The sequence below is a fragment of the Myotis lucifugus genome, unplaced genomic scaffold (genome assembly GCF_000147115.1).
Source record: "Myotis lucifugus unplaced genomic scaffold, Myoluc2.0 scaffold_720, whole genome shotgun sequence".
In the NCBI taxonomy this organism is placed as follows: domain Eukaryota; kingdom Metazoa; phylum Chordata; class Mammalia; order Chiroptera; family Vespertilionidae; genus Myotis; species Myotis lucifugus.
In genome coordinates, this window is record NW_005871768.1 from 77,715 (window position 1) to 101,512 (window position 23,798).

The 23,798-nt window shown below is 43.6% G+C and overlaps 2 protein-coding genes and 1 pseudogene across 4 annotated transcripts in view; 1 reads left to right on the forward strand and 2 right to left on the reverse strand.

Annotated features, from left to right (window-relative positions):
* The first annotated feature begins 1,471 nt into the window (after positions 1-1,471).
* The window catches only part of FBXO42 (F-box protein 42), an 85,874-nt gene continuing 63,547 nt past the window's right edge, over positions 1,472-23,798 (forward strand). For 2 of the 3 annotated variants that reach the window (XM_006105749.3, XM_023746690.1), the window contains exon 1: positions 1,472-1,667. The gene's annotated coding sequence lies outside the window, so the exon portion shown is untranslated. Of the gene's footprint in view, positions 1,668-18,239; positions 18,261-23,798 lie in introns of those variants that run through there. The other variant, XM_014447833.1, reaches the window with a different exon arrangement.
* On the reverse strand, positions 13,338-13,780 carry LOC102435801 (annotated as a pseudogene).
* On the reverse strand, positions 16,828-16,962 carry LOC102437671 (thymosin beta-4-like). The gene has a single exon (XM_014447839.2). It carries the CDS (start codon positions 16,960-16,962, stop codon positions 16,852-16,854), a length of 111 nt encoding a protein of 36 aa, XP_014303325.1. The 3' UTR covers positions 16,828-16,851.

The following is a 23,798-nucleotide window of genomic DNA, read 5'->3' on the forward strand; positions in this document are numbered from 1 at the left end:
GTTGATCCTTGGGGCCTTGGAGAGCCCAGCCTAACCTTGGAGCCTAGCCTAATCAAGCAAGGACATCCTGGTCTCGGAGCTTTGCCTAGCCTCTGAACCTAGACTGGCTTCTGAGCACAGCTTTGCCTCTCAGTAGACTGTAGGGGCCCTTCATGAGAGCAGCAATTTTTAAAGTTTCATTTATCACATATCACATGTGATACTGTATGTATCACATGGTTTGGCACATTGTAGGTGCTCACTAAATATTTGACTGTCTGCCCTCTTAGTTGTTAAATTCCCAGTTCATTCATTAAGTATTTAGTGAGTCCCTACTGTGAGCCAGTCTCTATAGTAGGTGATAAAGTAGTGAAGAAAACAGACAAAAAATTCTTGCTGTCTTTGATCTAGGAGATTCAGGATGAAGTGGTTCTGTATTTGAACCTGATCTAACATGATCCAGCAGTTCCAAGCCTAACTGGGGTCAGAATCCCTAGGGAGCTTTAGAAAAAGTGTGAGACAGGTTCTAAGATGGGCCCTAGAACCAACATTTTTACAAGGAAGCACTTAATAGCGGTCCAGTGTTTGTGACACGGAGCTCTACACTAGGGGTGGTGGGACTGGTGACACAGATCTAGTGATTTCTAGAGTTAGGATGACTCAAGTCTGCTCGTTAGTGCAATGCTATCCCAATTTGAGAGGGGACTTGGGTTCTGATCCAGCGCGGTGTCCCAAGAGATATCCCAGGGTGGTGGGCTGGCACCTCAAGGTTCCTTTAGTTTTCGGTGCAAGGGCTTCTGTATCTCTGGCATTTCCTTAGACCACTTGCTGCCCCGATGGATCCATGAAGATTCTCACCTACGCACCAGATTGCTACCGAGGAAGGGGGATTTTGCTGGACTCCGCTGTCTGGCCTGGGGATAGCGATAGTGGCAAGTACAGGAGCTTGAGAACCAGATAAACCTGAGTTCAAATCCTATCCTGCCTCCCGTCCCTTAAGGTGTGTGGCCTTGGGAAAAGGAGATATTTCTTTGCGCCTGTTTACTCATCTGAAAAAAATGGAGTTAGTCACATGTCACACAGTGGTGGTTATAGTTAAGGGAGGCTTCGCTTGCACAACCAAGGAACTGAATTTCCCTCCAGTTAACATCCAATGGCACGTCCAACTTCCACATCAGGCCCCCAGGCGTACAATGGGTTAATTCTTGCCTAACATCACGGTCTCAAGCCAGTTGCCCCAGGCATTGAGAAGAAGGGTGGGTGCTGACCTGGGTTGGCTCCAGAGAGAGACCCCAGGAAGAAGGGCGCGGAAGCGCGATGTTTCTCCGCTCCTGCTGCGCTCCGCGAAGCTGGTTGCATTCCCCGGAGACCCTCAGCCCGGGGCCACGCCTCTTTCCCAAACGGCCCCGCCCCCGGCCGCCGACGTGTGCGCGCGCGCGCGTCCTCCGCGCTGGGCCCCGCGCATGCGCACTTCGCGCTGTCTTCTCCCGGCCAGAGCAGCCCCGGCGGCGGCGTTTGAGTGGAGGAAGATGGCGGCTCCGGGCGGCTCGGGGTCCGGCCCGCTGTGAGGAACCCCGAGTGCGGCAAGCACGGCCTGAGGCGGAGCGCTTCTGCTCTGGCCCTGCCCGGGCTCCCTCACCGCTGTCGTCAGCGGAGCTAACCCGAGAGCGTGGCGCGGGCTGGGCCAGGTGAGGTCTCTCCCCTCCCGGGGCCGCGGCAGGGAGCTGGCGCCTCCTGCCCTTTATGCCCCGGGCCCGCAGCGGGCAGTGGGCACCCCGGGTCCCGCGCAGGCCCTGCTCCCCGCGCGGTGGTCGGTGCCGGCTGGACGGGAGACCTTGCAGTCGTCATCCACGGCCTCTCTCTGGGTTAGGCGAGGAGGAGGAGAGCCCTTCCTCCAGCCATGGGGATGGGAGTGAGCCCGGCCCCTGTCCTCCAGGGCGGTCCTCTCCCTCCCCGGGGCCACGACAGGGTGCGTGACCCGGGCCGGGATGGCTGTAGGGACGGCAGGTAACCTTTCCCCACCCCCGAACCTTGAACGCCTTGCCCGAGAAGCCGGAGTCCGTGCCCTCGGAAATTGGGGCTGCGGCGAGGGGCCAGCATCGCCCAGGCTGCAGCTGCGAAGGGCAGGTTTTGGAATTGGCCTAAAAAAAAATAAAACACAAGCACCTACCCCTGAGCTTCCCGAGTGCGTCCCTTCCCACCCCCGGCGACGTGGGGACTGGGTCTCGGTGGTTGCGATAGCCATCCACGTTGTGGCCGGGGAAGCCCTCTGCCGAGAGTCGGCTGGGCACTGGAGACGGTGGAGGGTGGGAATGGATTTGTAAACGAATGAAAAAAAAAAAAAAAAAGGTCTTCACAGTCCCTGCAGAGTAACTTCCGTGCTCATGAAGTGCTCCCTCATTTGAAACCTTTGGATGGTTGATTCGGAAGAGCCCGTTGCTTGTTGTCTGTAAAATCTCCCGGATTTTACCAGGAAAAGAAAAGCTTCGTTTCTTAATTGCCACGCTTTGGGACTTTTCTATGGTAGGATTCTGATGGCGCGGGATGAAGATTCACACCCATTACCGGTTCTCGCTTGCTGGCAGGGACCTGGTTCTATGCTCGTTCCTTTTTGAGAACAACTTTTTGTTGTCCAAATGCTCATTTAAAAGGCTGGTGTCGTTTTTCTCAGGAGGGAAGTCGGTTTGACGTCTTGTGGTCTTTTTCTTGAGGGCTGATGGCCTCCGTTGGAATTGTGCTGTGGGGGATGGTGGAGGGGGATGGCTTTGGGTTGGACACTCCAAACACCTTTTGTAACTTAAATGTGTTTTGCTGTGCTTAAAATGATGACGTCATGTGGACAGGCTACTTTCAGGGGAAGTGCCATCATTTGGATTTGAACGTTCAACATTTCACTCTGTAGCTTTGACAGTGAATAATGATGCTCTGTGTCAAGTTCCTAACTTTGAGCCTATTCATCTGTGTAATCTGATTGGGTATCTTTTCCTTTGTATGTAGTTATTTTATACCCTGTGACTGCCTTCGACATGCCTGGTATAAATATATTACTCAATCTACATTGATCCAGGGGTGTTTTGTCTATTTTATAAAGCTTTTAATTGTTAAAATGACAACTGTTAGCTTAATATCAGCGATTTTACCTTTTCTTAAAGCCATCTCCATAGAGATTTATAGATTTTCTTAGTGCCTTTGCTAAGGACATAAACCTGAACCAACAACTTCTCCGTCTTAGAAAATTGGAGAGTCACTCTCTATTTCAATTTGCTAATAATAAAGAGTCATGAAATTAATGCAGTAAAACATCTTGGTGGTTTGACATTATGCTTCTTGGCATAATGTGTTGCATTGTTGTGCTAAATCATCATTAGGTATTGATGCAACTTCATGACAATCATGACATCATTCACTCTCCAGCATTTTGCCTTTTGTAATTCCTTCCCTTCTCAAAAAGAACAGGGTCAGGAAAAATAGCTTAGGATGCTTCTTAATGTCTGGTTTCTAGAAGACCCGTCCTTAAACACTATTTTATGTATTTAAAACCCTTCTGTAAAATTTGAAGCTGTGTGATTCCTACCTGTGGTGAAGAGCCAGCACAGAACATGCTAGCAAATCCTCTGGGTTTTACAAGAATGTTGGAAGTCCCAAGGAGATGGCATCACAATGATGAATAAATATGTGATTATCTTTGTGGTCTCAGGGTTGTGTAGGTCAGTGAATTAACAACTCTTTATAAAAACAAAAGCCATTTGGTTAAATAATGCCCTTCCCACTTCACAAGATTGTTTTGTGGCTCAAAAAAGGTAATGTTTGTAAAACTGCTTTGTAAAATAAAAGGCAAATGTAAGATTGATTATTCAATAATCAGTTTTATGAAAACACCTACCTAGGGCCCTCTATGTGCTGGGCATTTAGGAAAGTTGGTACTAATGATTCTAAGACCATACAGCTTTTGGTCTTAGGTTGCCCACAGTCTAGTTGTTGAGCCAGACAAGGAAACCAGTAAGTTACTGTATATCTTCTATATCTATATATATAAAAGCATAATATGCAAATCAACCAGACAGTGGAATGACCCGTCAGCTATGATGTGCACTGACCACTAGGGGCAGACGCTCAATGCAGGAACTGCCCCCAGCCCACAGGCCCCAATCGCCCAATGGGGAACCGGGAACCAGGGGTGGGTGGCAGTGGTCGCAGGTGGCACTGGGGTCCGATTGCCCTGCCAGTCGCCCCACACACAGAGGGCAAGTGGTGGCAGTGGGGGGCAGGGAGATCAGCCCTGATTGCAGGCCAGGCCTAGGGACCCTACCCATGCACGAATTTCATGCGCTGGGCCTCTAATTCTAGTATAAGAAGTGCCCTGAATCCAACCCACCAAGGATTCTCAGTGCCTTTCCTGTTTTTCTGCAGAAAAATCTGCCTTTTGTAAGTGATTTGCTTTTTATAAGAAACTTTTTAAAAATTATATCATGAGTTCTTTTCTCCTTTTATTCATTCACTGTCATGACACTTCCCACACAGTATGCTCCAGTTATGGTTTCTGCATTCTCAAAAATCCAAAAGTCTTGGGAGAACCTTTCTGAGAGTGAGTCATACACTTAGGCAACTAACACAAACATTGCAGCTGCAATTAAAATATCTCAGATTATTGAATGGTGTTAACTTAGAGTGATGATGCTTTTGTTTTTGTTTTATAAACTGGCACAAGAAACACTGTATGATTTTAATTTGATCGCATTTAATGTTTAGTTGTCACTCAGAATGTTGACTGTAAGTGGTTATTAGTACTGTCTCCTCCTTCCAATAATAAGTAAAATAAGTAAAAGTTGGGTGAAACTGACCACTTAAGCCAGAGCTATATTAAACTATTTTATAGAATCTGTGTGAATTGAAGCTTAATATCTTTGATAATGAACTTCTGTATCCTAATACAAGTTTCTCATCTTAGTGCTGTGGTAGTTTTATAACTAATTTTCATGTTGTTGCCTACATTGCAAAAATTTTATGAGTTTTTGGGTTGAATGGAATCTTTAAGTGATCAGTATCAGTTGAACATGTACGATCTGTGTCTTAACTGAAAATGAATGCTTAATGGTTGTGTTTGACAGAAAAGTGGAGGGGATGTGTTTGTTCATTTTCTATGGTATGATAGGTTTTAACATGTTGAAGGATATGAGCTACATACAAGTAACTTAAAAATTGCCCATTATGCCTTAGCTGGTTTGGTTCAGTGGATAGAGCATCAACCTGTGGACTGAAGAGTCCCAGGTTCGATTCTGGTAAAGGGCATGTACCTCGGTTACAGGCTCCTCCCTGGCTCGGACCCTGGACAGGGTGCATGCAGGAGGCAACCGATCAATGTGTTTCTCTCACATTGATGTTTCTCTCTGTCTCCCACTCTCTCTAAAATCAATGGAAAAATATCCTTGGGTGAAGATTAAAAGAAAAAAAAATTACCTAGTATATGCTCATCATACAGCCTTTTTTTTTTTTTTTTTAATACAGCCTATTTTTTTTTAAATATTTTTATTGATTTTTTACAGAGAGGAAGGGAGAGAGATAGAGAGTTAGAAACATCGATGAGAGAGAAACATCCATCAGCTGCCTCCTGCACATCTCCCACTGGGGATGTGCCCGCAACCCAGGTACATGCCCTTGACCGGAATCGAACCTGAGACCCTTCGGTCCGCAGGCCGACGCTCTATCCACTGAGCCAAACCGGTTTCGGCAATACAGCCTATTTTTATGTTGTTTCTTGTGATACTGTTCTAAGCTAGAGGCCCGGTGTATGAAATTCGTGCATGGGGTGGGGGTGGGGGGAAGTCTCTCAGCCCGCCTGCATCCTCTTGCAATCTGGGACCCCTCAGGGGATGCCGGGCCTAAACCAGCAGTCGGACATTCCTTTTGCAATCCGGGACGCTGCATGTACCAGTGACTATACTTTTCATACAGGTGAAAGGCATCTTGCTGTTGTATGGGCAGCTACATTTTTTTGCCCTGATTATAAAAAGTAGTACATAACATGATCCTTCTGAGGCAGTAGTACCATTTTCCCCACCTTATGGGTGGAAAAACTGAAGCAGAGAAAAGTTAAGTAATTGGCTTTGTCACACAGTTGTAAGTGTCATAATCAGGGCTGACCAAAAAATGTGCAAGCCAGAGTCCATGTATGTCATCGCTGTATCATCCTGTTTTTTCAGTGTTAGAGTAGCCTTGCTAGGTTTTAATTTTTAAATCTAAGGGACTGTTCCCAATATATAGGGTAGAGTCCCTAGGCCTGGCCGGTGATCAGGGCCATCTGCGGGGTGACCGGCAGGTGGGGCAATTGCCCCCCTCATCCCCGCCCACTGGCACCCACCTTGGCCGGCCACGCCCCCCGATCACCGCCTTGGTCGCCTCCCTCTTGGTGGGGTGAGGGTGGGGGCAGATGCTTAACACAGGAGCTGCCCTAGATCAGGGCAGCTCCTGCATTGAACGTCTGCCCCCTGGTGGTCAGTGCACATCATAGCGACCTGTCGTTCTGCTGTTTAATTGATTTGCATATTAGGGTTTTATTATCTTAATATAAGAAAGAAACATGTGAATTAACCATCCCTCCACTACGCTCACCAGCCAATCAGGAGTGTGTATGCAAATTAACCCGACAAAACGGCGGGTTAATTTGCATACACAGGCGCCGGGCGGAGAGCAGAGTGGGAGAGCTGGTGGCTTGAGGGGACGTGGCTCCCTTGGTCTCTCCCCCCCAAGCCGCCGGGCAGAGAGCAGAGCGGGAGAGCCGGCGGAGAGTGGAGCGGCTTGGAGAACTTGGCAGAGTGGGAGGCCATGGGACAGAGACAGAGCAGGGAGGGAAAACCAAGAGCGTTGGGAGCACCAGGAATTGAAGCATCACCCCATATACCAAAAGGTTGCAGGTTCAATCCCCAGTTAGGGAGCATAGGAGAGGCATCCAATCGATGTTTCTCTCTCACATCTATGTTTGTTTCTCTCTCCCTTCCACTCTCTCTAAAATCAATAAAAATGTATCCTTAGGTAAGGACAAAAAAAAAAAAAAAAAAAGCAAATGTGCTTTCCAACAGATGCATGGGAATAGTAGTTCTGATGGCAGCCCCAGGACCGGAAGCGGAAGCTCAGAGTGCGGGAGCACCAGGAATGCTGGAATCGTAGTTCTGGTGGCAGACGGATCTCCTAGACCAGTGATGGCGAACCTTTTGAGCTCGGCGTGTCAGCATTTTGAAAAACCCTAACTTAACTTTGGTGCTGTGTCACATATAGAAATTTTTTGATATTGGCAACCACAGTAAAACAAAGACTTATATATATATATATTTTTTAAATATATTTTATTGATTCTTTACAGAGAGGAAGGGAGAGGGATAGAGAGTTAGAAACACCACATCGATCAGCTGCCTCCTGCACATCCCCCACTGGGGATATGCCCGCAACCCAGGTACATGCCCTTGACCGAAATCGAACCCGGGACCCTTCAGTCCGCAGGCCGACGCTCTATCCACTGAGCCAAACCGGTTTCGACATATTTTTGATATTTATTTTATATATTTAAATGCCATTTAACAAAGAAAAATCAACCAAAAAAAAAATGAGTTCGTGTGTCACCTCTGACACGCGTGTCATAGGTTCGCCATCACTGCACTAGAGCAAAGTGAGCCTGGAGCAAGTTACTGTTGCGGTGGGGGTTGGACGGAAAGCAAAGGTGAGAGACATAAGTAAAATCAGAGTGTCTAGGAAAAATTAAAGGGAAGATATCCTAAAACTTATAGGAAATCTTCACCAATGAAGCAAAGAAAAAAAAATGCCTCTATTCTGTGAGCAACAAACCAAACTGAGTTGTGTCTCAGACAATTTGCTCATATGATTGCAAAGACAGACAGAAACTCCCGAATTGGAGAGGGCTCCCCTGAGGGCTCCCAGATTGGAGAGGGTGCAGGTCGGGCTGAGGTGCCCCCACACCCCCAGTGCACGAATGTCGTGCACTGGGCCTCAAGTATACTAGAAGCCCGATGCACGAATATTCGTGTAAGAATAGGCCTTCCTTCCCCTGGCTGCTGGCACCACCTTCGCTCTGGCCTAGAGCCGCCTTCCGCCTTTCCGCGCTGCCCAGAGGCCCGGAGCATCCGGGACGGGGTGGAATGCTTGCCATGGCAATGACGAAAGTGTCCCAGCCCAGCTGCCACCATCTTTGTCACGCCAATTTGCATATTCCCTTTTTATTGGCTGTGGGCGTTTCCATCTTTGTCGTGCAGTGATGGTCAATTTGCATATTCTGTCTTTATTAGATAGGATGTCTTGTAAAATTATGTTTAATTTTGCCTTTTCTTACTCATGCATCTGTTGGAAAGCACATTTGCTTTTTTTTTTTTTTTTGTCCTTACCTGAGGATACATATTTATTGATTTTAGAGAGAGTGGAAGGGAGAGAGAAACAAACATAGATGTGAGAGAGAAACATCGATTGGATGCCTCTCCTATGCTCCCTAACTGGGGATTGAACCTGCCACCTTTTGGTATATGGGGTGATGCTTCAACCAACTGAGTCACCCAGCCAGGGAGCACATTTGCTTTTAATTCTGATTTTTCTGTATTAAATTTCTACTTTTTATTTTTTTATTGATTGATTTTAGAGAGACAGACATAAATTTGTTGTTCCACTTATTTATGAATTCATTGGTTGATTCTTTTTTTAAAATATATTTTATTTTTTACAGAGAGGAAGGGAGAGGGATAGAAAGTTAGAAACATCGATGAGAGAGAAACACCGATCAGCTGCCTCCTGCACACTCCCTACTGGGTATGTGCCCGCAACCAAGGTACATGCCCTTGACCGGAATCGAACTTGGGACCCTTCAGTCCTCAGACCGACACTCTATCCACTGAGCCAAACCAGTTAGGGCCATTGGTTGATTCTTGTATGTATCCTGACCATGGATCGAGCCTGCAAACTTGGTGTATTGGGATGATGCTCTAACCAACTGAGCTACCTAGCCAGGGCTAAATTTCTACTTTTTAATTTGTAAAGTTTCTTACAAGTTTTTATTTAATTTTTTCCAGTGTTCTGTCTGTTTTGCTTCAAAGATGGAAGTATCTTGTGGCGCTTTGATGCTTGTTTATATATATAAAACTGATAAATGTGCAGATAGCCTATCTAATAAAGAGGGAATATGCTAATTGACTCTCACGCTGTTGCAAATATGGTGGTGCCCACAGCCAATAAGGAGGGAATATGCTAATTGACTGCCCCCACCTTCAAAGATGGCAGTGCCCACAGCCACAAGATGGCCGGCAGGGGAGGACAGTTGTGGGTGATCAGGCTAGCAGGGGAGGGCAGTTAGGGGCGACCAGGCCAGCAGGGTAGGGTAGTTAGAGGTGACCAGGCCGTCAGGGGAGGGCAGTTGGGGGGCGACCGGGCCAGCAGGAGAGGGCAGTTGTGGGGGACCAGGCCAGCAGGGGAGGGTAGTTAAGGGTGACTGGGCCGTCAGGGGAGGGCAGTTGGGGGGGACCAGGCCAGCAGGGGAGGGTAGTTAAGGGTGACCGGGCATGCAGATGAGGGCAGTTAGGAACAACCGGGCCAGCAGGGGAGGGCGGTTAGGGGCAACTGGGCCGACAGGAGGGCAGTTGGGAGTGACCGGGCCAGCAGGGGAGGGCAGTTGAGGGCGATCAGGCCGGCAGGGGAGGGCAGTTGAGGGCGATCAGCCCAGCAGGGGAGGGCAATTGGGGATGACCGGGATGGCAGGGGAGGCGTCGATCAGGCTGGCAGGGGAGTGGTTAGGCGTCGATCAGGCTGGCAGGCAGAAGCCTTTAGGTGCAATCAGGCAGGCAGGCACGCGAGCAGTTGGGAGCCAGCAGTCCCGGGTTGTGAGAGGGATGTCTGACTGCACCTGCCGGTTTAGACCGGCAGTCGGACATCCCCTGAGGGGTCCCAGATTGGAGAGGGTGCAGGCTGGGCTGAGGGACACCCCCCCCCCCACCTGTGCACGAATTTCATGCACCAGGCCTCTAGTTATTATATAAAGCAACAGTTACTTGAGAAAAATTTTATTACTCTGGACAGTAACTTAGCTTAGACAGTAACGTATTTTCTCTTATCTTTTGGTAATATATAGGTTTGAGGTAGTTCATTTAATTTCTATAAACGCAAACAAGTTTTAGTTTTTATTTCAGCTACTTTAAGGAACTCACTAGTATGGCATACTTCTCCAGATTTTTGTTTCCTTTATTATTTTCACTTTAAATGTTTAATTTGTGTTGTGATTTAGAGAATATGAAATCTTTTTCAGAATGAACCTTTTATTGTATTGTTTGGAGAAAGGTTGATGTTAGTTATGAATTCATAAATATAGTTTTACTAAAGGTTGCCTCTCCTATCTGCTGGCTTTTCAGATGAAAGTCAAAGGAAAGTGGAATTTATTCTTGTATTTCAGTATTTCTTCTTAAAGCTTTTTTTTTTTTTTTAAACTAGTTAGCCTTGCTGTTTCTTGCCCAAAAGCAACAGTGTCTTGGCTTGTCTTGGGATCAAGCAGTATTGTGTTTACAAGACTGCTTTCTTAGCTTTTGCTCTGCGATATTTAGTAACATCTTTCTAAATAGATTATTTGGTCTAGTGAAGATCAAACAAGCTGCTCTCTTCCTTATTAGTGAATCTAAAGTTTTACGTTCCTGTGGGTCCTTCAGATTCTATTTGTCTATCTTCCTCACCTCTCCTCTTTTTCTCAGTAAACACAGTTCTCTCTTCCAAAAGCATGCTTAATAAATCATAATGACGGATGGGTTAGAATTTCACATTTTATTTAACTTAAAAGTAACGTAATGGTAATGAAATCTTGAAGACATTTTGCTAGGTGAAATAAGCCAGACACAAAAGAACAAATATTGTATGATTACACATACATGAGGTACCTAGAGTAGTCCAATTCATGGAGACAGAAAGTAGAATGGTAGTTGGCAGGGGAGAGGAGGGAACAGGGAGTTAGTGTTTAATGGGTATGAAGTTTCAGCTTAGAATGATGACAAAGTTCTGAAGATGGTTGGTAGTGATGGTTGCACAACAATTTTACTGCACTTCATGCCACTGAACTGCATACCTAAAAACAATTAAAATGGCAAATTTTATGTTATGTGTATATTAGCACAATTTAAAAAAAAATATATATATTTATTGATTTCAGAGAAGGAGAGAGGTATAGAAACATCAATGATGACAGAGGATTATTGATTGTCTGCCTCCTGCATGCTCCACACTGGGGATTTAGCCCTCAACCCAGGCATATGCCCTGGCCAGGAATCGAACCGTGACCTGGTTCATAGGTCAACACTCAACCACTGAGCCACTCCAGCCGGGCACTTAACTTTTATTTATATCAATTATTATGGTAAGATTGGTTTTGTTATATGTTGTTTTGCTAAAGTTGCAGAACTTATTAATGATGTTAAGTGAGGACTTGCTGTACTTTAGATTCTTATGGGTTGATGTTCCTCATGAGTTTTCTAAAGCATTACATGATCCCAAGTGTCTGTTTAATTTTTCTTGCCTTTTTGTTTCATTGGTCCATTTATTCAAACATTTATTGAATTCCTTTATATGCGAGGCATGGTTCAAGGTATTAGAGATACAGTGGGCAAAAATAGGCAAGGTCTCTAATTTCTATCTTAGTTTGAGATTGGAGAAAGCAGTTAATGAATGAACAAAATTTCATATAATAATGACTACAAATAAAATAAAACAAGGTGTGATAATGACATGGGGCAGAAAGGGAAGACTACATTAATCACAGTTTAACAATGGGGATACATTCTGAGAAATGTATCACTAGGTGATTTTGTTGTTGTGCAAACATCATAGAGTGTGCTTACACAAATTTAGATGGTATAGCCTTCCACACACAGAGGCTATCTGGTATACTATCATCATATATGCATTCCATCCTTAACAGAAACATCATTATGCAGCACATGACTGTAATTGAGATTGGTGTAGAGAAGGCCTTAGTGAGAAGGTGATATTCATGCTGAAAGATACAAGGTAGGATATTTAATGCTAAGTTTTGTGGACAGAAGGAATAGCAAGTGCAAAGGACTGAGTAGTAGGAACCAGGATCCAGTGGGGATTTCCAAATTGCATTCTGCTGTTATTTGTTTTTATTTATTTATTTTTTAAATACATTTTTATTTTATTTTTAATATATTTTTATTGACTTCAGAGAGGAAGGGAGAGGGAGAGAGAGATAGAAACATCAATGATGAGAGAGATCATTGATCAGCCGCCTCTTGCACACTCCCCACTGGGGATTGAGCCTGCAACCCGCGCATGTGCCCTTAATCGGAATTGAACCCAGGATCCTTCAGTCCACAGGCGATGCTCTATCCATTGAGCCAAACCGGCTAGGGCAATGACATTGACTTTTTGAAGAGACCAGTCTGGTTCTCTGGTAGACTTTTTTGACATTCATGATTTGTCTCAATGTTTTCCTGTGTTATTTAACTCTATCCCTTACTGCACTTCATGGTGAAAGTGCAGTCTTAAAAGACAAGACTAAAGGCTTAATTATATTCATATTAATCTTTTGTGACACTGTTCATGTCAGATTTTTCTACTATAATTTGATGACTTGGTTAACGTGAAAGTGCTAGATCTTTGCTTTGAAAGGTTTCCCTTTACACTTAGTTACAGCCATTAGTCTTTTACACTTAAAGCCATTAGTCTTTTTGACACTGAACTTTGGACAGTATAAGTCTCTTCTTTAAGCTGGTGTGTCCTTTTGACATGCCCCCATTGGTCTTTGGGTTGTTTTCTGTCACAACAAGATATCTCAGATTCACCTAGTACTCTCCCCATCCTTGACCTGAAATCAGTCATTTTCTTAGGAAGACCAAGTTGTTTTTTACAGGGAATTCCATTAGAAACCAAGCTCATTGTTGCTAGGTCTTTATTATTTCTAGATCCTTTCAGTGGGCAGAGCTAGAAAAGATGTTTTTTAGAAATCAGAACTTCATATTGATATTTCCAATTTAAAATGTTTATTGATTTTTAGAGAGGGAGAAGGTAGAAACATCGATTAGAGTAAAACATCTACCAGCTGCCTCCTTTATGCCCCCTACTGGGGATCAAGCCTGCAATCCGGACATCATGTGCCCTGCCCGGGATTCAAAACAGTGACCTCTTGGTTCATGGGTTGACGCTCAAACACTGAGCCACACTGGCCAGGCTTGATATTTCCAGTTTACTTTGAACATATTGCAGGGCTTTTTTTTCCTTTAGATTTATATTTGTCTCTCTCTTTCCTTAAACTGAAAATCTTTTTTTTTTTTAGTTAAACAATGCTTTTATTGCTTGAGTACATAGATATTTTATGCAACCAGCGCAGAAGCTGTGGATGACTCGTATTTCCAGTTGGTGGGGAGGACTCGTTTGGTCTTACAGTATTAAGCCAACCTGTGAATACAGCTCTCGATCAGAATCAGACGGAATTTAGCATCCTTATCCTTTCTGTTCCTCTCAAGATGCTTTCGAACTTAATTAAATGGTTGAGATTCTCAGGAAGATCAGGAGCAGGTCCTTTAGACTTAAGAATTCTCAGGATCTTACTGCCTGTCACAAAACGTACTTGTACAACGCCATGCGAGTCTCTCAGGATCACACCGATTTGTGAGGGAGTCAGGCCCTTCTTGGCCAGTTTGTAGATCTGCTTCTTCACGTTGTCAGACGTCAATTTCAGCCAGGTGGGGACGCTGCGGTGGTAGTGCAGAGCCGATTGGGACAGGCCCTTCCCGGCAGTGTGCATGCGACCCATGATGGTGGCGGACTGGCAGTGGAAAAGAGATAAACTGAAAATCTTGATTTTTAGTTCTGTTCACATTTATTTGCATTATCCTACAGACAGAATACATAAGTGCTGTCGTGTGTGTGTGTGTGTGTGTGTGTGTGTGTGTGTTAATCCTCACCCGAGGATATTTTTCCATTGATTTTTAGAGAGATTGGAAGGGAGAGGGAGAGACAGAGAGAAACATCGCTGTGAGAGAGACACATCGATTGGTTGCCTCCTGCACGAACCCCAACCAGGTCCGGGGAATCTGCAACCAAGGTACATGCCTTTGACTGGAATCGAACCTGGACCCTTCAGTCCACAGGCCGATGCTCTATCCACTTAGCCAAACCAACTAGGGCAGTGTTGTTGTTTTTATTGATTTGAGGGAGAGAGCGACAGAAAAATATTGATTTGTTGTTCCACTTACTTATGCAATCGTTGTTTCTTGCATGTGCTCTAACCAGGGATTGAACCCACAACCTTGGCATATTGGGACAATGTTCCAACCAACTGAGCTACCTGCCTAAGGCCTTTGTGGGATATTTTTGTGTGTCAGGGTGGAAGCTTGCTCCATATGCAAACAGCAATTTGAAATCCCAATTGTGGAATTGCAGAGTACTTTGAATTCTACTTCCTGAAACACCATTTTCATCATGCTTCTCATTTCTCACATTCCTAGAGACTTCAAAAATATTGATGGGGCAAGAGACTGGAGTCAGGAAGTTAGATTTTAGATAGGTCTTTTGCTACAATACTTCAAATGTGGATAACAATGACAAGCATCATAGCAGGGGAATCACAGTAAAGGGAATGACATTTTGAAGAATGAGCTAATGGGGGAAGGTGATAGTCTGTATGCAAGGTACCATGTAATGGAGCATGTTACAGTTATTTTGCTGATGATTTTAAATTCATTTCAATGACTGATTTATGCTATCTCTTTTTTAAAAATGGAGTCATAGAATTGGGTTCATATTCTGGTTCCTCTTCTTTTTACAAAGCTATGTAATCATAGGCAAATTAATTTATCTGAGCCCCATTATTCTCATCTGTAAAATAGAATTCATAATATGTCCCTGATAGAGTTGAGGTAGGATTAAATGAGTTAACGCACCTGGCACATACCCTCAATACCTATTGATTCCCTTTCCTTTTATCATCTAGTGTAAACACCAGCTGCATTTTAATGATTACTTAAGAACTTGGTACTCAAGAGTCCACGAACTGGCATCACCAAGTTTAGAATGCAGAAAAGTCCTACTACAGGCTTAATGAATCTGAAGGTGTAGTTTAATGAGATTCACGTTAAAATTTGAGAAGCATTGGAACCTTGAGATTCCTCCTTTTTCATCTGCATTCCTATTGACTTTGCTGTTCTTTTTACCTTTAACAGGTAGGTTTTGCTGTGCACTGTTAAGCTGACACTATTTTAGATGAAATATGTGAGCTCTTGTTCAGAATAATATCTGCAGCAGTATTTACATATTATTATTAAATAGTATTAAAAGTTAGGTTTACCTAGATTTTTTTATTGTGAAAGATTGATGAGAGCATAAAATATATGCATTTTAAAGAATAATTATAAGCCAACACCTGTGTAACTACCATCTGAGTCAAGAAAGAAAATATTGCTGGTGCTCCAGAGGTACTTTCAATGTACCCCTCTTTGATTACAACCATTTATTTCTCTTAGAAGTAACCGCTGTTCTGTCTTTTGTGATAATGTCCTTGCTTTTCTTGATAGTTTTATCATATATATCCTATCTAATAAAGAGGGAATATGCTAATTGACCCTCGCACCGTCGCAAAGAGGGTGGCGCCCATGCCCAATAAGGAGGGAATATGCTAATTGAGTGTCCTGCCCTCAAAGATGGCGGCACCCACAGCCAATAAGGAGGGAATATGCTAATTGACTGCCACACCCTCAAATATGGCGGCGCCCATAGCTACAAGATGGTGGCACCCAGTTCTCTCAGCCCTGCTGGGGTGGCAGGTGTGTGGCAAGGCCGGGCCTGCCCCCAGGCAGGCCTGGCCGCTCGATGTGCCTGCTTCTGGAGACCCCTAGTCCTCTCAGCCCTCCAGCTGCCCAGGGTCAGCCCAAGGCACAGGCAAGCCTCGGATGGCGGCTGCCCAGCTGCCCAGGGCTGCCTGAGGCTCAGGTAACAAGGGCCGGCCGAGGCTTGTGCTGCCGCCAGTGGCAGCAGCAGCGGTGTGATGGGGCGTCACCTTCCCCTGATCACCGGGTCACCTCCCGCCCCTGAGGGCTCCCAGACTGTGAGAGGGGGCAGGCCGGGCTGAGGGACCCCCCCTCCAGTGCATGAATTTTCATGCACGGGGCCTCTAGTCTATATATATGTGTCTATCTATCCACACACTAGAGGCCTGATGCACGAAATTCGTGCAAGATTAGGCCTTACCCCAGCTGCCGGCACTGGCTTCCCTCTGGCACCTGGGACCCGGGCTTCCCTCCGGCATATTAAAACGTGCATTCTAATAATTAAAATCAATTTAACAACAACAGTCTAATTAAACTACGTTTTACAGCCTGTAGGACACCTTCTACCAGCTTGTTTTTTGTTTTTGTTTTTTTAAAATATGTTTTTACTGATTTTTAGAGAGAGAGGAAGGGAGAGGGAGAAACATCAATGGGCTGCCTTCCTCAGGCACCCGACCAGGTATCCAGCCTGCAACCTGGTCATGTGCCTTTACTGGGAATTGAACTGGTGACCTTTTGGCGCTCAGGACAATGCTCAACCAACTGAGCCACACCAGCCAGGGCTGGACCAGCTTGGTTTTTACTCTAAATTTAATTGTCCTTCCACCCAGCTTCTTCCTTCACCAACATGCAAGTTCTTTTCCTTCCCTGTCAGCCAGACAGGCAGATGGGATAGGTAGGTGCTGCTTTGTTGTCAGTAGTTCTCTGATAACCTGATCCAACCTCCTTGCATCTTACAAGATTAAACAGCTAATAAAAGTAAATAAGAAGGCAGTGCTTGTGGAATGTACAGTGCTTATTGGCGGTGTGTGCCTCATTACAATTCGCCTGCTTGTTTCTCCTACGCAATCGTTTCTTTTGAAGGCAGTGGATTTTTATCTTGTTTTTCTGTCTTCTTCAATTTCAACTTATCGAATTTCTCAATCTCAGCCATATCGTGTTTTTCAGACATGGTTGCCTAAGGAGATGTAGCAAGGAAAGAGAAAGCAAAAATGGAATTTGAGGGACCACCTTCACATTTAGTGTATGAAATGATAAAGAAACCTCAAATTAGGTTCTGTTTTACTAAGTCATTTTTGTGATTGTATTTTTTGTTAACATACATAATTTCTTTACACTAACGACTTCCCTTATTTTTAAAGTCTAAAGTTAATGCAGCTATCTTTAAGCTGAAAGTGTGAAGTTTTGAAGTGTATATTTAATGAAAGTGTATTTGTTTGTACTGCAACTAATTTTTGGATAACTACTTCTGCTAAACCAGGAGAGGGGACTCAGGAATGTAAAAAACTACTAATGTCAATTCTCATTGGAAAACTTTTGAAAATTTAGTTCAGAAAAGAAATAGGATAAATAGAAAAGATTTGTTGATTCTGTCTTTGCATATAATTGACTATATTTTGATTATTATAAATTTGATATCTGTACACCAGAGTTTCAGGTTTGATCTGTGACTGTACAAATAAGTGGAACAGCAAATGGATGTTTCTCTCTCACAAATCAATGCACAAATAAGTGGAACAACAAATAGATGTGTCTCTCTCAAAACAGTAAATAAGAATTTTAAAAAAATCCTACTTCTTTATACCCCATTTTTACCATCCCTCTTCTAGTTTTGTCTTTAACCATCTGAACTCTGATTTTATTTTTAATTTTAATTTTTCATATGAAGGTTCTGTGTGTTTTTTTCATCAGAATATGAGTTAGCATTTAGGTTTTGTTGTTGGCTCTAAAATGAATTCATAAAGCTGTGTTTGCTTATTCATTCAGCAGCCTTTTGCTGAGGGCTTATATGGATGCAGGAAATAGAATTATTTTCTATTGTGCCCTGAAGGGAGAGGAGGAGACATAGACAGCTTCAGTACAGTAGTCCCTCCTTATCCGTGGATTTGCTTTCCTGCAGTTAATCAGAGTTCAAAAATATTAAATGGAGAATTGCAGAAATAAATAATTCATCAGTTTGAAATTGTGCATCATTCTGAGTAGAATGATGAAATCTCAAGCCATCCCACTCCATCCTGCCTGGTACGTGAATTATCTCTTTGGTCAGCATATCCATGCTATAAATGCTCCATGCCCGTTAGTCACTTAGTAGCCACCTCCATTATCAGATCAACTGTCGTGTTACTGCGGTGCTTGTGTTCAAGTAACCCTTATTTTACTTAATAATAACCCCAAAGTGCAAGAAGTAATGATGCTGGCAATTCGGATATGACAGAGAGAAGCTGTAAAGTGCATCCTTTAAGTGAAAAGGTGAGTATAGTACAATAAGATATTTTGAGAGATGGACCACACACATAACTTTTATTACAGAATATTGTCATAATCTATTTCATTATTAGTTACTAGAGGCCCAGTACACGAAATTCACACACTCGGGGCCAGGGGGGAGGGATCCCTTAGCCCGGATTGCGAGAAGGCACAGGCCAGGCCAAGGGCCCCACTGGTGCATGATCAGGGCCAGAGAGGTACGCGGGAGGTTGGTCAGCTGGGAAGGGACTGTGGGAGGGCTCCAGGGTGTGTCCATCCCATCTCGCTCAATCCTGATCAGCCGGACCCCAGCAGCAAGCTCACCTACTTGTTGGAGCGTCTGCCCCCTGGCGGTCAGTGCATGTCATAGCGACTGGTTGACCGGTCGACTGTCTGCCCCCTGGTGATCAGTGCACATCATAGCGAGCGGTTGAGCTGCCTTAGCATATCATTAGCATATTATGCTTCGATTGGTTGAACGGACGACCAGACACTTAGCATATTAGACTTTTATTATATAGGACTAGAGGCCTGGTGCACAAATTCGTGTACAGGTGGGGTCCCTTGGGGTGGCCTGCAGGGATTGGCCCCAGCTTGTGCCCCCAGCCTCGCACCCCCAGCCTTGCAGCCCCCGCAGCCCCCACCTGGCACCCCGCTGTGGCCTGGCGCTGCCCCCTCACCTGCTCCACCATCCTGCCTGCGAGCGATTGATTGGGGTTGGGCCCCCGCCCAGCTCCCGCGCCTGAGAGCCAGGCAATGGCCCCATCCCCTGCTGCCACCACTGGTCGTCGGCGGAGCGATCGGCCCCCGCTCGCACCCACCTTGGCCTGGTACTGCCTGCTCACCTGCTCCACCATCCCGCTGCAGTCCAGCTCTCGTTGGGGCCCATCAGGGCCGGCAGCGCCTCCACTGCCACCCACTGGTAGTCAGCGCACGTCATAGCGAGCCGTCGAACTACCGGTCGAATGACTGCCCGAGGGGACAGTTTGGCTTTTATTATATTAGGCTTTTATTATATTAATGATTGTTGTTAATCTCTTACTGTGCCTAACTTATAAATTAAAGTTTATCATAGGTATGTACACATAGGAAAAAACATAGTATATATTGTGTTTGATACTACCTGAAGTTTCAGGTATCCACTGGGGTCTTGGAATATATCCCCAGCAAATAAGGGGGGACTAGTGTATAGTAATTGCTAGTATGCAGGCAGATACTTAGTATTGTGGGAGCATAGAGGAAGAGATAGTTGTGCTCTGAACATTTCTGCTGCCGGATGCAGTCAGTTTTGAGTTAATACAGTGTTACAGTGTAATTATTTGCCCCTTTTGCATTTTTCTTATTTTCTTTTAAAAAAATTATTGATTTCAGAGAGGAAGGGAGAGGGAGAGAGAGACAGAAGTATCAATGATGAGAGAAAATATCAGTGGATAGAGCATCGGCCTGCGGACTGAAGGGTCCCAGGTTCAGTTCTGGTCAAGGGCACATGCCCTGGTTGTAGGCTCAGTCCCTAGTGGGGGGCATGCAGGAGGCAGCTGATCAGTAATTCTCTCATTATTGATATTTCTCTCTCTCCCCCTCTCCCTTCCTCTCTGAAATCAATAAAAATATACTTTAAAAAATTATTAGAATCAGAATTATTCTATACTTTGTATATTAAAATCTAAATATTCAAGCTTCCATAAAATGTAAATTTGGGTATTACAGTTACATTACACTTTTTCTACCAAATGAAACATTTTCCTGAACCTAGAATGTATGGTTCTCCATATAGAATTTGCAGAACCTAGAATATCTCCATTGATGATCGAAAGTAGTACATTTTCCTTGACCATTTGTGCTTAGTAATTCTTTGGCTGCTATGTTTTCCTTGACCATTTATGCTTAGTAATTCTTTGGCTGCTACATATGAATATAGAGAATGGCTCTGAGAATTGGTCCATTTCTGCTACTACTCTGTAATAGTCATAAAGTGGTTTCATTTAATATCAGCCATTGTAAAGAATGATAAAGTATACTGCTGCATAGTTTATGGAAATTATTTTTTTATTTCATTAAGGGAAAATTTAATTGTATAACACCGTGGTCGGCAAACTGCGGCTCGTGAGCCACATGCGGCTCGTTGGCCCCTTGAGTGTGGCTCTTCCTAAGCCTTAGGAGTACCCTAATTAAGTTAATAACAATGTACCTACCTATGTAGTTTAAGTTTAAAAAATTTGGCTCTCAAAAGAAATTTCAATCGTTGTACTGTTGATATTTGGCTCTGTTGACTAATGAGTTTGCCGACCACTGGTATAACATATTGATGAATTTAATCATTGAAAAAACCTGTTGCAGCCCTAGCTGGTTTGGCTCAGTGGAGAGAGCGTCAGCCTGTGGACTGAAGGATCCCAGGTTCGATTCCGGTCAAGGGCACGTATCTCGGTTGCAGGCTCGATCCCCAGCCCTGGTCAGGGTGCATGTGGGCGGCAAGCAATCGATGTGTCTCTCTCACATTGATGTTTCTCTCTGTCTCTCCCTCTCCTTTCCATTCTCTCTAAAAATCAATGGAAAAATATCCTTGGGTGAGGATTAAGAACAACAAAAAAACCCTCACTACAGCTGATATCTGTTATTAAATTTGGAATGCTTTATAGAAATAGCTCTCTGAATTTGCTTGTCAAAATAGCTCACAGTTTTCTGATAGCAACAATAGTTATGCCAAATTATTCTATTTCTAGATTTTTTTTGTCAAAACATTGTCGTGATCTAAGGAGTCTCAGATTATGAGCTTCTGTTAATGTAGATAAAATATTAAGTAGTATGTGCATGTGATAAATCACTCATGGAGTAAAAAATAGTTTTTACCTTTTGTCCTAAAGGTAATTCTGTAAGTGGCAAGGAATATTGGTACAAGGGACAGTAATTTTAAAATCTTTTATCCGTTTACCTTCTCCCACTTCATTCTCTGAAATCCTACTATTCTTCAAAGCTCAAATGCTTGCCTCTGTTTAACTTCCTTCTCATCCTAGTTGGAAGCCATCGCTTTCTTTCCTGGACTATTAAAGCTTCTCATTTGGTATCACACATCTGTCTTTGGCTCTAACTGGGCTACTCTCTTTGAGAGGAAATAGTGGCTTATCTTCTTTTTGTAATTCCCGTGGGAATCTAAGCACAGTATTTTCACATATAGCAGATGTTCCTTTTATGTTTGTTGAATGCCTGCAGTAAGGTAGAAATTTATATTTTACCATTTCCCACTTTTTAAAAAATATATTTTATTGATTTTTTACAGAGAGGAAGGGAGAGGGATAGAGAGTTAGAAACATCGATGAGAGAGAAACATCGATCAGCTGCCTCCTGCACACCCCCTACTGGGGATGTGCCCGCAACCCAGGTACATGCCCTTGACGGGAATCTAACCTGGGACCTTTCAGTCTGCAGGCCGATGCTCTATCCACTGGGCCAAACAGGCTACGGCACCATTTCCTACTTTTTAATAACTTTTTCATTTGACTTAGTATAATGATGGTAATAATAGTATATTAATACGAAGGTTTATTATCATCTTAGAGTGAATCATATTGTGGTCTTTAAATCCTCACTCGACAGTTATTTATATTTTCAAGAGTAACATTTAATACTTTTAAACTCACGTCAGTGCTGCTGAGGTGAGTAATTTCATGAGTTTTTAATGGTATCTGTGCAAGGTTGCTGCTTTGCCCTGAAACTGCAGAAGTCCTCATGCTGAGGGGTTGACTGGGTGCTTCCCATTCAGTCCAGCCATGCATTCCTTAGTTGGGTCTGAGTGCTCTGTTTTACTGTCAGTAAGTTCCCTTAATTGCATTTTTTAACTTTTTGAGATTGTGAGTAAGTTTGATTGTATTTTAAATCTTCAGCTTCCTTTTAGGTAAGTAAAGTGTATTCTGATTTTCAGAAAGATGTGTTTACTCCAAGAGGATTGTCAAATGTCCAGTTGTACAGAAATCACAGGCACGATTAATCAAATATTATACTAGGACTAGCAATTGCTTTTTTAAAAAAATATATTTTATTGATTTTTTACAGAGAGGAAGGGAGAGGGATAGAGAGTTAGAAACATCGATGAGAGAGAAACATCGATCAGCTGCCTCCTGCACACTCCCTACTGGGGATGTGCCCGCAGCCAAGGTACATGCCCTTGACTGGAATCAAACCTGGGACCCTTGAGTCCGCAGGCCGACGCTCTATCCATTGAGCCAAACCGGTTGGGGCTAGCAATTACTTTTAAGTGAAAAACAAAGTACTCTCATTCCCATCTTGAATTTCTTTGAATCTATTTTAACTCTTTACTTCTTCTGAGTTCAGAGTAGTTTGTTGATATCTGCTATTCTTATAAAATCTTTATGAAGTAGGTAGGGAACTTTCATTACTTAGGGATAAAGAGGTTTTCCTATCTTACTCTGTGTTACTTACCTGGGTCACATAACATTGCAGCTAGAAACAGTAGCCAAATCTCCTGGTCTCAGAATCTTAACCTTAATTTGTACTTCAGAAGGATTTTCAAAACTGGTTTGAATGTAGTTGATGTAGTATAGTAATTTTTCAAAGGAAAAAATACTATTGGGCCTAATAAGTGGTTTCTTCAGTACCATTCCTCTTGAATTAGCAAGGGGTCATTGGGTGTGGTATGGGTCATGAGTCTGGCAGCAGACTCTCAGGCCAGCCAGTGTACACCTTAAAAGGTCAAAATTCAAGGAACCATAGAAGTATACTCATTCTGACCAATAAAATATCTTGACAACATCCAGTGACATATAAGGGTAGGATCTGCTATTTCCTGGATGTACTAATGATGTCATTTCTATTATAAAATAATGTGAAGTCAGCACAAGGGTTTTGTGAGTAGAAATGTCAATAAACCTTGGCTCATTTCAGTGTCTAGTGCTAGAAAGACAGGTGCCTAGGCAAATGGTCTCTGCCCTCAGTAGTCCAGTAAGTTGACTTCAAATTGTGGTTTCTCACTTTGGTGAAACGGAGAAGGCCTAACACAAATGTGAAGGGTGAGAAAATTTCTTTTAAAGGCTTTTCATGAAAATCACATTCATTAAATAAATACACTTACATGTGAAATGTTTTGTAGGGCTTCTTTTGGCATGAAAAAATGAAAAACTGTTTCGGAATGCGTCTATGTCCTCTGGGAATATAAGTGATGATTTCATTACCTAATCAAGAAAGTGAAAATGAAGGGCTGTGCAAATTGATGCTGCGCATGTAATTACAGAGGCATTGCATCTGAGCCCATCCCTGTGTTCTCAATGGCATCTGTGTTCAGGGCCAAGATAGCAGACATGCTCTCAGGGGCATAGGGTTTGATGCTTGTGTAGGCAGTGAAATGGTTGAATGGTGACAATTGCTTAAAACTGGATTTAACAAAAGCGTGAGCCCTTTCTTTGGATTTGCTAATTTGAGATTTGGAAAAGAAGTAAATTGTTTTATGGAGCCAAACAGATTTATTTTGTTTCGGGGGTAAAAATAGTAATGAAAATATCCTTTTGCAGTTTTTATGATTCAGTTTGTTCT